The sequence below is a fragment of the Pseudonaja textilis genome, chromosome 1 (assembly GCF_049901715.1).
Source record: "Pseudonaja textilis isolate UNSWEBS1 chromosome 1, rPseTex1.2, whole genome shotgun sequence".
NCBI classification, from domain to species: Eukaryota; Metazoa; Chordata; class Lepidosauria; order Squamata; family Elapidae; genus Pseudonaja; species Pseudonaja textilis.
In genome coordinates, this window is record NC_141990.1 from 303,529,444 (window position 1) to 303,543,709 (window position 14,266).

A 14,266-nucleotide genomic window follows, 5' to 3' on the forward strand; every position below is an offset into this window, starting at 1 on the left:
TCTTCCCACAAACACTGAGGTAGAGCGAGGTTGGATTTCAGCAAAATGGAATGCTGATGTGTAGGGAAAAGTTTTCTTTGAGATAGCAGGAGTTTCTTTTATGGTTTTGTTATTTTCTCATTGTTTTGTGAGCTGCCCAAAGTTATGGTACATGAGATGAACAGTCCAATAAGTATAAATGAATAAATGTATAGTTATTAATATGCAATGTACAGGTAGTCCTCCACTTGTGATCACAATTAAGCCGTTTCTGTTGCTAAGTGAGACAGTTATTAAGAGATTTCTGTCCCCATTTTATGACCTTTCTTGCCACATTGTGAAGTGAGTCACTTCAGTTGTTAAGTTAGTAGCATGGTTGTTAAGCGAATCTGGATCCCCTATTGACCTTGCTTGTCTGAAGACCACACAAGGTGATCACATGATGCAAGGACATAGCATAAATATGAGTCAGCTGCCAAATGTCACATGATCACGTGACCATGGGGATGCCCCAACAATCATAAGAATGAAAAACGGTCATAAGTCACTTTTTCAATGCCACTATAATTTTGAACGGTCACTAAGGACTACCTGTATTTGTCTATGCCAAGGGTCTCCAGCTCTGGTCCACTGATCAGTGCCAGTCCACAGCCTGTCGGCAACTGGCCCATGCAAGCAATGGGTGAGCATGTGAAGCTTTGTTTGAGCTTCACATGCAGGATCTAGATTGAACATGCGAAACCACCACCACCACCACTTCCACTTCCACCAGTCCGTGAAGCCAGAAAGGTTGGGGACCGCTGCTTTTTGCTTCATCCTGCATATTTCAGTTAAATCATTCTCATGCAGATTACAAATTCATCAGAACATTATAATATATGTGGGGAAATCTTCTCTAACATTCCAGATGCTGTATTCTAGGATTTTCCATCCCAACATATCTGATGAGCCCCAAGTTAGGAAATCGTTACTTAAAAAATAATAAATATATAATTTTGCCAGCATTCTTCTTTCAAGCCAACTTCTGAAGTTTCTGCTAAAATAATTTCCCTCCAGCTTTACAGAGCTGAACACCTGCTTTTGCCAGTATTTTTTAAATCTACTTTTAAAATAAAATACATAAACATAAATCTAAACAGAGTATAAAGCCGCAACATTGGCAGCCTAATTATTAGCATCACAATTATACTGTTGATCTGTTGTTTGTAAAATGGAGTGATATATATACCAAACACCTGATTCTAATTGCACTAAATGAATCAATACTGCTAAATGGGAGAAAAAGGCAACAAAAGTTGCTTGAATAAAGCTGCTATGATAATCTCTCTGCTTTCAGTTTCTGGCATGTGTTAATGTTTTAACAGAATATTTAAACAAAAGCTGTTACAATTACCTGAAGGAGGTCGCTGAGATCAAGCAGCATATCTATTCCTGAGGTTAAGGAACTTAAGATCATACACATTCCTAATATATAGTATTTGACTGTCAACAAGGAAAAGACAAAAAACATTTTATTCTGGAAGCACACAAAACAGGACGTCTAAATATCCCAGTTCTTAGCAAAGAAATGGTGAGGATTTAAGAAGGAGAAGATGTACATTAGTATTTAAGTTGGATTTTGTTCTTGGCTTCATATGAAAAAATTTGCTTAAGGTTTAAATGGTTATCTCAGCCAACAATGCATACAGATTTCAAAACCGAGCTAAATGTTAAGAGGCACAAAACCTCTGCCAAAGTTTAGCAGCCTCTGTGCCTAACATGGCAACTGTCACAAGGAATGGAGAATAAACCTTAATAAAACCCAGAACCCCAAACTTCATTTCTCCAATCTTTAACTAAAGCATGATTTTCCTCAAAGCCTTCTGTAAAAATTGTTATGGACTGTCCCCAAATCAGGATCATGCTTGCTCTGTGAACCCAACTTCCAATTCAAACACTGGTCTCTACTAGGTTCTAGAAAATTGTATATGTATGTTTAGTTCAACACATGCAGCATTATCTAGTAAATATTGTCAAAAGTGGGAACCAAATTTCCATTGTATCTCTATTTTTAATTATCATTGGGAAGCTCTGCCCTTTCTTCCTCTGCCCACATCTGTTCACCTGCAGTCCATTTTATTCTCAAAATCACTTCAGAAGCAGACTGCATTTCTGATTGAAGTATTAAGCTTATTTTCCTTTCAATCAACTTCTATTGTACCTAGATGGTTATTATCCTCCAGCAATCTTGGGTTTTGTTTATATTTATTTTAGTCACATTATTTTAATGAATAATTGTCACATTGTTTTTAGTTGCTGTTGGCTACACACAGCTCAGAGTCACATTCTTTGAGATGGGCAGCCATATAAATTTGCTAAATGAACAAATGTATGTAAATCATTCAGCTGAGTAAGCAATATACTGAATATTAGTTTAATTTAGTTCAGTAAATTGCCGAAATCCTTGTATTTTATTAGGTAGACATGAGTTATCTATGATCATTTAACTAACAAATCCTTAATGAAATCAATAATACTTACATTAATTTATATAGTAAATCTTATTTTTTTCTAATACTGCAGATGAAGGAACAGAAGCAGATAGTGATTTATTTACTGCCATAACAGAAGTAAGTTTTAAGGAAAAATCTTCATAATTCACTGTTTAGTTCTCAGTAAAAATACACTACACTACAAGAATATGACGTGCAGTTTCGGTACAAATGTGTGGTATGCAGACTTTTTAAAAGTATGCATATATTGTGCTAAAGTAAAATGCAAAAATCTACTACCATGTTTCTCATATAATAAGGCCGGCTCTTATTTTTTTTTGAGCCCCGAAAAAATGGCTAGGCCGTGTTTTCGGGGGTGACTTAATTCCCCCCCCCTTGCATCTTTGGGCGGGCGGGCAGCGACAGCTTGGATGTTGACCTCGGTGTTGGTGGGGCACTTCGTATCGGGGTCAACGCAGGCAGCACCATATTGCGGCCGTATTGTTGGAGAAACAGGGTAGTATTGTGAATCAGTCATACTTAGCTTAACATAAAAAAACAAAAACTACAGAGGCTGCATTGATTCTTTGGGTTCTTCTTATGTAAGCTACACAAGTGTACATGGCCTGTATAAGCATATCCAACACCAGGCAAGTTTTTTACATATACACACCCTTAGACCACTATTTTACCAGTAGAAGAGGGTATGGGTTTATTCAAAGAAAAGCTATATAAAGAATCTGTATATATAAAAGCCAGTTTCCAAATATGAATGACCTTGAAATAAAGGATGAAGCTATGCAAACAGCCAGAATGGACTTATGAGTCCAGTTTGTAATTCTGAGGTCAAAAGGTTGGATTTTTATGGTCTTTGAAGATGTCACTCTCTAGTTTCTGTATAAATTAATCATTTACTCACATACAACAAACCAAAGCACTGTACTTTAGAGCTTAATTATTTTTCCTTGGAACCAGAGTTAAATTAAGTAAATATAACAACTCAGTTGTTAATTAAAGCTAACTGAAACTATGATTGTGGCTATGATCTCACTTCAGGTTTTCTTTCCTTCCTGGACCTGCAAATGTCATAAATGGGAGGGTGAGGATTGGTAGTAAGGTTACTTTTTACATAGCTGCTAAACAAGGCAGTGACTAAATACAGTCTACTTGTAGTTTACTCAGGCAACTCTCATAGGAAAATCAGAGGACAATTTTCATTAATTTGCTATTTCCTACATTTCCTAAAAACTTCTAGAACAAAATAGATACAGTAAAGAAGACTGCAGAAAGAACATAGAAAACTCATTTGCTTCCTCTACAAATGTAACCCTAACCCTTTGCTGGGCTACAGAAACAAGACTGAAATCTTCAGTTCCATTCCTATAGCTCACCAAAAGATTTCAGAGAAACATAGAAAACTGATGGCAGAGGGGAAAAAACCTAGTGGTCATGGTCTGTCGAATCTGCCCTTTGAGTTGTTTTATTTTTAATTTATGTATTTATTATTTTTAATAGTTTCTTTTAATTTTTTTAATTTTATTGTTAAATTTTTGTCAGATGATGGACATGCGTTTATCCTAGCCATGTTTAAACTTGGTTACTGATGATTGACCCATTGCCTCTGCTTCCAAACTTCTACTACTCTTCCTATGAAATAATACTTTATTACTTTTAAACTTCCCTCTTGTCAGTGTGAGGTTATGCGCTTAGGTTCTTGATTTCCCCTCTTTACATGTGGTCCTGGAGCCTATTAAAGGTTTTGCCTTTGTCCTTCTTTCACTCTGTCCAGTTAACAACTTGGGCAATTAACAACTCAACTAGGAATCCTCCGATTGTGATCATTGAGCAAAACAGTCATGTGGACATCTCACTTAATGACCACTTCACTTAACAATTGAGATTCCAGTCCCAATTGTTGTTGTAAATTGAGAACTACCATGTTTGTCACAAAATAAGGCCGGGCCTTATTTTTTTTTGACCCCCGAAAAATGGCTAGGCCGTCTTTTCGGGGGTGACTTAATTCCCCCCCTTGCATCCTTGGGTGGGCAGGTGGCGACAGCTTGGATGTTGACCTTGGCGTTGGTGGGGCATTTCGTATTGGGAGACCTTCTGCCACCGTTCCTTTCCCTTCTCCCTTGCTGCTGTGGCATTTAACGCAATGCCTCGGCATTGGCGCAGCCATGTGCGGCCAGCCAGGGCTCTTCCCTGCAACTGGAGCCTGGCGGAGACACTTGGCTTCAGGCGCTCCTGTCGCCGCCTTCCCTTTGCCTTCGAAGGTAAAGTCAATTCTTTTAAAAATGACGCCCTACTATAACAAAGCCTCCCCTGCCCGAGAGGGCAGCCCAACCCCACATGGGGAGGCGAATCTCCCGGGGCCACAGCACAAGATCGGCCCACCTCGGGAGAAGCACCCAGCCGCTATTCCTGCTTGGCGCTGGGCAGAGCACGAAGAGCTTCGCCTGGGGTGCCCAGCACAGATGACAGGCGGGCCCTCCTTCCCGGCAGCAGAGCTCTCACCAAGGCAGCAAGAACCAGCGCTGTCCGAAGACATCTGTGGTCCTGTGGCCAGCATGACTAAATGCCAAAGGTGCAGGGAACACTGTTACCATCCCACCAAAATGGTCCCTATTTTTCTACTTGTATTTTTATATGCTTTCGAACAGCTAGGTTGGCAGAAGCTGGCACAAGTAACAGGATATCACTCTGTTACATGCAGCACTAGGGCTTCAAACCACCAAACTGCCAACCTTTCTGATCGACAAGCTCAGTGTCTTAGCCACTGAGTCACCGCATCCCATAAAATTTATATAATTATCCGGTAACAGACTTCCCAGGCCTAGAGTCTGGCAGATGCAGAAACGAGCATATCAACAGCTGGACAATCAAACATTCTATTTCATTTTTTTTTCTTTTAAACAGTTTTTATTAGTTTATAATATAGCACACAAAGATAATACAAATGTAAATAGTAGGAAAAATAGGGAAGGGTAAAGGCAAGGAAAAAGTGAGGGAAAGAAAAGGGAGAAAAGTGGGAGGGTGGCATTGACTGTTGACTCCCTTTGGTGCAGTAGAATAAGGCATTAACATCAAACCTCAACTTTTTACTTTTACATAACAGTATAAACTAGCCATTTCTATAACAACAAATCTATCTAATCGTTAAAACCCAAAATGAAAATTTCATTTTGTTCCATCTCAATCACAAAGTCCAGAAGCGGTTTCCAAGCAGAAATAACAGGGTTTTTTTTCCCTTTGATCAAAACAGTCAATTTAGCCACCTCTGCTAATTCCATCGATTTTTACAATCCTTCATCCATTGTGGGGATCGAGGTGACCTTCCATTTCTGTGCATAAAGTAGTCTTGTTGCCATCAACATACATAACATCAAAGTTCCGATTTTTTTTCCAAGGCTTTTTCCATTAAACCCAGAAGAAAAGTCTCTACTTTTCTCTTTATATTCACTTTAAGAATATTCTATATCAAGATACGTATCCTACAGTCAAACATTTCAAACACCTCGAAAGAAATCTGCCACAGAAAACATGCAAACCCTAAGAATGAATAATGGCTTAGCACACTACTGCCTGATTAAATACAGTGCACAAAAGGATTATTTTTATTCTTTTTATTGTGATGATTAGTCACACAGTCAGCCAGATGTTTAGACTGGATTTGGCATTATTTATAATTATGCCTTTTTTTTTGCATGATTATATATCTTACTGTTTCAATTTATGCTGTCATACCACACTTAAGACAACCAAATGTTCAAATGTAAACTTTAAAAACCTACAAAAATGGCTACAATTATTATTATAACTCAAAAGGGCTGAATGGAAAAGGTTAACTCCATTCTTGAAATTAAACACAGTACAGGCGAAATGCAGCTCCCAAGTGAGTAGAGTCCACATTTTGGAGGCAAGGCAAAATCTTATCAGTCATCAACTTCCTTTGAAGAAGATTCAGAGACCCATTAATAAATAAGAATAAGAAAAGTTCAGACCACAAACATTTAATCCATGTCTAATAATATCTGGCAATGTTTAGATATCCAAACTACGGAACAAAGGAAAAATGTGGGATCTGCTATTGCTGGCCTGGCCTGAGTGAGAGCAATTATCAGTAGGAAGCAGTTGTAAAAACACTGTTTCTGTTTGCAAGCTTTTTTAGTCTTGGGGTGGGAAAGAGAATGAAATGTTGGGAGAATTATGAATCACAGAAATAGTGATTTCATTCTCAAACACTTGCTGGAAAAGGAAAGGTCACAAGGCTGGAGAAAGGCTTATTTGAGGTCTTTCCTCAGGCTGGAATGCAAAATACAAACCAACATTTGTCCCCCTTGATAGGATCCAGTTCAATATTATCCATACAAGCGCTGAGAGCCTCTTATACAGGCAAGCCCCTTTTGTTTGCAATATTACTCCTTTGGGCAAAGCCATTTGGCAACTATTTATAGATGGATATTTCATATCCATCACAAAAGAAACTATATAAAGAACAAAAGAACATTAAATACAGCAAAGTTTAGATCTAGTTATAAATGTTCAATTGGTTGTACTACAATGAAATGATCCTCAATACGAGCTACTGTGTCCAATTGCACTCAAATTAAAGCATGCAAGGTATTATTATGTCAAAATAAAAATACTGGGAGCTGGCAGAAAGGAAAGGCAAGAAACCAACAGCAAAATTTTCAAGCTCTTTCCAGACCCAAATTCTGACTTAACCAGACACATCTGAACAAGAACTGAGTGATTGAAATAGCATTGATGAACTTGATGAAGTCAACTGTGACCAAGAAAAATTAATCTACAAGTATAAAAATATTCCCAGCCAATGCCAGAATCAAATATAATATGATTTTCAGTAAGACAAATGGATCAAAAAGAGAAGCGTAGCAAGTGGAAGGGGGAAAGAATTCATGCCTCATATTGGCTGAATCATTCAAAATTAGGTATTTTCATTTCATTTACATATCAAATTTGGGGACCCCTCCCATCTCATTCACATAGCAATACATTTAAGCACTAAAAATACATGCAATACAAGTGTAATGGTAGAGTAGAGCATTGAACCTTTATTCTGAAGGTGGTCAATTCACTATTTACAGTCCCTTGCAGCTTTCCAGCTCCCATTTTGCAGCCCCCAGGTCAATTCTAGATTCCATTCAGAAATCAAACAGCTAAACATATGAATCCACCCTGACAAGAAGAATTAAAAGATAAAATTATGTTATGTGCAAAATTACTTATGAAAAGGCAAAGGCTGCCAGCATTGAAAGTAGTGCCCAGAAAGACCTAGCATCTAAAATGAAAGATGTAAATAAGGCACTGGATTAAAGTAGCTTCTATTGAACAGACCATTCAGCTTGCGTACAGTAGTGGTTACAAAAGAAATGAGTGTCAAAATTAGACAAACAAAAGCAAAATCATATTTAATCCCAACATGGAAGATCCAGCTAGAAGCCAAAATAAAGAAATTAAAATCAGATGCAAGTAATTTAAAAAATACAAAAGTGAAAAAATTGAAGAATGTAAGAATAAAGACAAATTCAACAAAAAAAAAATACTGGCTTGGCAACACAAAAATTGGAAGCTTTACAAATAGCTGTAAAAATAGAATACTATGAGACATGAATCATCCAATTTAAGCAAAATCAGCTATTTCAATCAGATAATAGACTCCTACCAATATAAATTCTGAAAATGGAAAACAAAACAAAAAGAAAACAATCTAATTTTGGAAAGATGTATGGGAAACTCAAAAAAATCTGTAACAAAAAAGCTGGATGATAAAAAAAAAAGTTGAAGATGAGCTTAATAAATATCAAATGGAAGAACTATTATAATAGAAATGGTTAAAAACTGAATTAACATTATTAAAAACTATCCTAGAAATAATCAATTGCATGGCTTTTGACTCAAATATCTGACCAGCTTATATCCAATTATAGCTAACCAGTATAATGAAATATTGCATAAAGGAGAAATAAGCTACCAGTTAATACCTAGCAAAACTTATCTGATTCAAAAAGACCCAGCAAAAGGAATAATACCAGGAACTACATGTCTATAACATGTTTCCTACAAAGTTTAAATTACTCACAGGCATAATAGCAGAGAACATCCAAAATTATTTGGAAGAAAATATCTTTCCAGTAAAACACAGAGGAAATAAAAGAAAAAGTATAGGGCAAAAGATCAACTTCTGATTGATAGAATGGTTCCAGACAATTACCAAAGCTAAAAAGCAATTTATTGATCGATTGTAAAATGTGTTTAATTCATTATCACACTGTTGGATCATCAAATGTTTGGAAACAACTGATGCTGATACATTATGACATCCTATGTTCTTGGGAAGAACATGATACATATGAAGGCCAACACCAGTTAAAGAACTGGCATCTCTGACTTCACATTTTTGTGAATGGATAAGAATACTTGGATGCCACCTGATTTTCAGTTATTCTCGGCTGCTCAGAACAATCAAAGAAATTACAATAAAATCAATAAAACACAAAGGGTAATGGTAAAAGATGGAAAATGTGAGGAAGTCAGAGGGGTTACTATCCTTTGCCAAACGTTGAGTCAAAATTGGGTCAATTATAATAGCAACTCTGTCATTTATAAAGCAATAATACTTGCAAGTGTTCAGAAAGTTTGATGTATATTCTTTTTTTCGAAATCCTTGCAAAATCTTGGCAGATAAGTGGCAGGAACCTAAGGAGGGTTGGGTTGGACTAGAGACCAATAGAGAACAAAAGCGAACATCAGGATTATAAACTGTACTGGGAAGTTGAAAAACAACCCAAAAGCAAGCAGTAGCAAATCACTTAGATCTTACTGCACAAAAATGACATGAATGAATCCATGAAGTCATCACAAATCAAACCTAACTGTATGGCATCTTTACTTCAACTTATAATTTCATGTGCCATAAACAATTCAGTTATTTTTCCCCCAATGAGAATTTTCTAATGACTTTGTAATTTTAAAAGGCAAGTAGATGAATAGTTTTGTGCTTTTACATGGACAATTGAGGAAAAAAAATCCTTGCTTAACAGGCAACAATCCTTTGCATATTTTGCTGGAAGTGTCACCGAATACATTATATGCTCTTATTTTTTTTGTGGATCATAAAAACATATTACATGCAGCAAGAAAGAGACAGCAATAGCACTAGACTTATATACCACTCATAGTGCTTTAGAGAGCACTCTCTGAGCAGTTTACAAATGTCACCATAGTGCCCCCAATAATCTGGGTCCTCATATTACCGGAAGGACTGAAGGCTAAGTCAACTTTGAACCAGTCGAATCCTGGCTGTGTTAGCCTGGAATATTGCATTCTAGCCACTGCACCCCATCATAATCAGACTATATTAAAAGTATGTAGATTTTCTGTACACAAAAATCTATGAGAGTTATAGCCTGGCATATTATATATACAACTGATTTTTCAAGTTCTCTCACACATGTAATTGGCCATCTCTCTCTCTCTCACACACACACACGGACACGGACACACGGATACACACGGACACACATGCATTTAGGGTATGGTGCAATTTTATGTTTTCACAACAATTTCAAAGAAAATACTATTGCTATAGAAATTGTCAAGCAATCATTATCTAGGATTTTCTGGGGGCTTAGAAAGAATAAACTAGCTTGTTGAAAAAAGACCAGAAACTGTACAAGAACAGGAAAATAAGAATTGTTTTAAAAAATAAGGAGATTAAAGAAAAAGGATGTTTTTAAGAATAGGAAGTACAGTAGGAGACAAGAGAGCTAGTACTAAATAATACCTTTAGTGAGAAATCACCCACTCATTGCTAAATTTATTTTATTCTGGGCCCTAGTTAATTGAAAAGATGGTCTGCAATATGGTTTCTTTATTTACAAGATAAGCTCCAGTTTAAGAGCTACAGAATTAAGCTGTCAAGATAAAAGTTGTTGAATGAAGCATACTGAAGAGCGCTTCAAAGCTCAAGGCAGATTACTGCTCAGCTTCAGGCACTGTTTCAGGTCTATTATTCTTGAAAATCATGTAGACAGACCTCTGCATCCAACATTTCCACCTACCATTTTTCATCTACTCTATGCATCTAAATGTTAGTGGGTTATTGTTGGAAGAATTATCCTTCAGGGTTCAGTTCCAAGTGGGGAAAAAGACACTGGAAACATGGAGGCTGTTTGGAAAGATGGCTTAATGGTGGACAGGACCACATGCCCTGAATGACGAAAGAAGAAAAAAGGCTGAGATACTGAGAGACCCTTAGTTTTATCACCCCTGTTGGGCCCCACCTTAATGTTTCCTGTTCCTGTGTGAGAAATGTATCTCATTGGTTGTCAAACTCCCAGGGGCGGGGGTCTTAACTAACTTTGTAGGCTTTGTCTGGACCACATAGCTTCACCTGAGTGTTAGCTGATACAATCTTCCCAGGCCAGGTGGTGAGATGGGTAGAAGCCTTTATTATGTAGAATACTCTGGCCTAGGCCTTAATGTCCCATTAGCAAAGATTGGGGGGGGGGGTGAGTTTCTGCCTCTCTGAGTTTCTACTTTACTCTTTTTAGGGGAAATATTCTGCCTTTTTAATATTTCCTAGGATATTTCATTTTTCTAGGAGAGGGGTGAGTACTAACTTCCTACACTATCTTAAAACAAGATTCTAATAATCAAAAAATGTTTAAACTGCATTTAGTCAATCTTTTATAATGGCCTTTATTTAAAAGTATGTAACCAAAAGCCGTAATCCACTGTGATCAAAAATCTGTCTTACAATTATTGTATGGTTTGGTTATGTGGGAATAGCACTAGGAATAGCACTTAAACTTATATATGGTTTCACAGAGCTTTACAGCCCTCTCTTAAAACATTCTGGGATTTACATTCCTTTACATACATACTATTCCTTTATTACATACCCTTTCCTCCTGTTATTGTGTGTCATCAGAAATTCTGGTACCAATTGAAATCTGTCACCAAATTCTTCAAAAAATGATATATAGCCAAGACAGAATCCAACAATTACACAGCGGAAGCACTATGATATCTAGTAAAGGCAGAGCAATTCTGCCACAAAACTAATTCCATTGTTTTCTGCTAGATTTTGCTCAGATCCAGAACACCAAGTGTACACTCCTATTAAAATGCCAAGTTTTGAGATGTAAAAAAATAATCAGATCAAGATAAATTATTTCAGATTCCCCCCCACCCCCGCTTTAATACAACACATAAGCTGTAGAATTCAATTGAAAAACAAACTGAAATCTTTTGGGGCATGGAAATAACAATAAAAAAACTTAAAATAACATGGTTGCATAATACATTGCATAAAGGTACACACCCTTAAACTGATACTTTGTTGAAGTTTAACAGGCATGTGTAGATTTTTTATATTCATTGTAAAGTGGTAGAAATAACATCAACGGTCGCCCTATATCACTTTATATAATTAGACTAAGCCCTTTCAAAGGCAAAGTCCATAACATGTAATCCAAAGCACCTGGAGAGCAGTAGGATGGAGAAGGCCATTAAATGTAGTACCAAAGTGTACTTAAAACACCAAAGCAGGAGTCAGAGCCAGCGTTTGCAGACTCAGAGTATTTGTGAGAGAGGAGGTTTGAGATTGCCCGCCTGTTTTTCTATAAACTCAATTCCACCGCTACAGTTCTAGAGTCCACCAAGCAGATTTTGTTCTGCTCTTAAGAACAAAAACATAGCTTAAAAATAAACACAAAATTCGAAAAACTATTTTCTCTCTACAAGGTCATTATAGTTCAAGAGGGAAAAACAGTTAATCTCTATTTATAACAAAAATTAATTTTCCTTCTTCAAGCCCATTCATACCCATTTGACAAAAAAAAAAAAAAGAATTATGGCGTAACCAGCACAAGTTTGCAAGATTTTTTTAAACATAGTAAACAGGAAAAGGAGCAGTAAATACACCTCTTAACTTTATGTATTGTTAATCCTTATTACAATCACTGACTAGAAGTCTACAAATAAAGAATCATTTTCAATTTCAAACAAAATAAGACAACATAAAATTACAATTAGGTCATCAGAGAACGTCTAATTTTACAGACAGTATAACAATTTATCCACATTCAAGGAAACAAGAATCATATTAGTCTGATAAAAGTTAATGCACATAACATGAATCAGAATTGTGTATTTTCCACACAGTGAGTTCTATCTTGTTGGCCTAAAAAAGGAACTTAGGAACATGTTGGTTCCAGTTGGGCTGGAAGGAACCTCAGAGATCTTCTAGTCCAACCCTCTCCTTAAGGCTGGAGACCTTACACCAGGGGTCCCCAACCACCGGGCCGCGGACCGGTACCGGTCCGTGGATCATTTGGTACCGGGCCGCAAAGAAAATAAAAATAAAATAAAAATGGCGGCTTTCTTTGCCTTCGGTGAATGCTGCTGGGATCAGGGATCAAGGACACAAATGAAAGAAGGGGATGGAGGAAGCAACCAAAGCCTGTCCTGCTCTCCGGCTCAGCGGCTTCGGTTTCCTCCCGCCTCGTTCCTCTCTCAGTCGCTCTCTCACTCCTCCACCAGCCCAGGAAGAAACTGCTTCAAAGAAGCCGGCAGGGTGGCTTTTCCTGTCCGCGCAGCTCCTCCGAAGCGCCCATTCACCCCCACCCCGCCGCCCGCAGTTCAATCCAGTGCTCCGTTCTGCCTGCCTGCCTGCCTTCGTTTCTGGCTGTTTCGGAGCAGCTTCGGCTGAGTAAAACAGGCGAATAGTTATTATTCTCAGCCGAAGCTGCTCCGAAACAACCAGAAACGAAGGCAGGCAGGCAGAACGGAGCAATGGATTGAACCGCGGGCGGCGGGGTGGGGGTGAACGGGCGCTTTGGAGGAGCTGCACCGACAGGAAAAGCCACCCTGCCGGCTTCTTTGAAGCAGTTTCTTCCTGGGCTGGTGGAGGAGCGAGAGAGCAACTGAGAGAGGAACGAGGCAGACACCCGAGGGATAAGGCTGAGGGAGGGAGGGAGACACCTGAGGGATGAGGCTGAGGAAGGCAGGGCTGAGAGGCAGGGCTTCTCAGCAATCCTGCAGGGACTTGTCCTGAGCCTCCCTGAACTTGGTGGTTTGCTGGCAGACGTTTTATTACCCGACTAGGTAACAACATCAGATGTTATCTAGTCAGGTAATGAAGCGTCTGCAAGCAAACCACCAAACTCGGATTCCTCCCCCTCCTTGAAAAAGTGTCCCCCCCCCCTGAGTGAAACTGGTACAAAAAAGGTTGGGGACCACTGCCTTACACCATCCCAGTCAAACAGCTGTCCAATTTTTGAAAACTTCCAATAATGGGGAATCCCCAACCCTGGGAGGAAAGTTATTTCATTGATTAATTGTTCTCACTATCAGTACAACACATTGCCTAAGTGCTCCATTTGATTATAGCCTATCACCAGAATTGTCACTTTCGAGAATTGATAGTGTTGTAATTTTCAATCTTGAAATGTTGCTTGCTCTTAAACAAACATATCTGAATATTTATATTCTTTAGGTGTTGTGACAGATTTTGTGTGCTCTGCAAAATTAAGGTTTGCTTTCCGTAACAATTTGCAAAGTCCAGAAAATACAGGACATTACTTACTCGTTAAGTGTTTGTTTTAAGACTACAGATTGAACTTTTCTAGGATCCATTTGTACACATTTGGTAGAGAACCAGTAATTCATATAATCCAATTGGAAAGGGCCAAACTTGCATTTTTCCATTTTAGCAGAAAGTTTGTGTCTGCAAAGTTATTCTAAGACTCTTTTAAAAGGAATCATGCAAAGATGGATTCAAAAAA

The 14,266-nt window shown here is 38.0% G+C and overlaps 1 protein-coding gene across 2 annotated transcripts in view; it reads right to left on the minus strand.

Annotated features, from left to right (window-relative positions):
* BRF1 (BRF1 general transcription factor IIIB subunit) overlaps positions 1-14,266 on the minus strand; it is a 224,071-nt gene that overhangs the window by 155,393 nt on the left and 54,412 nt on the right. For both annotated transcript variants that reach the window (XM_026698603.2, XM_026698602.2), the window contains exon 4: positions 1,373-1,404. In XM_026698603.2, the coding sequence (XP_026554388.1) occupies positions 1,373-1,404 (32 nt within the window). The remainder of the gene's footprint in view (positions 1-1,372; positions 1,405-14,266) is intronic.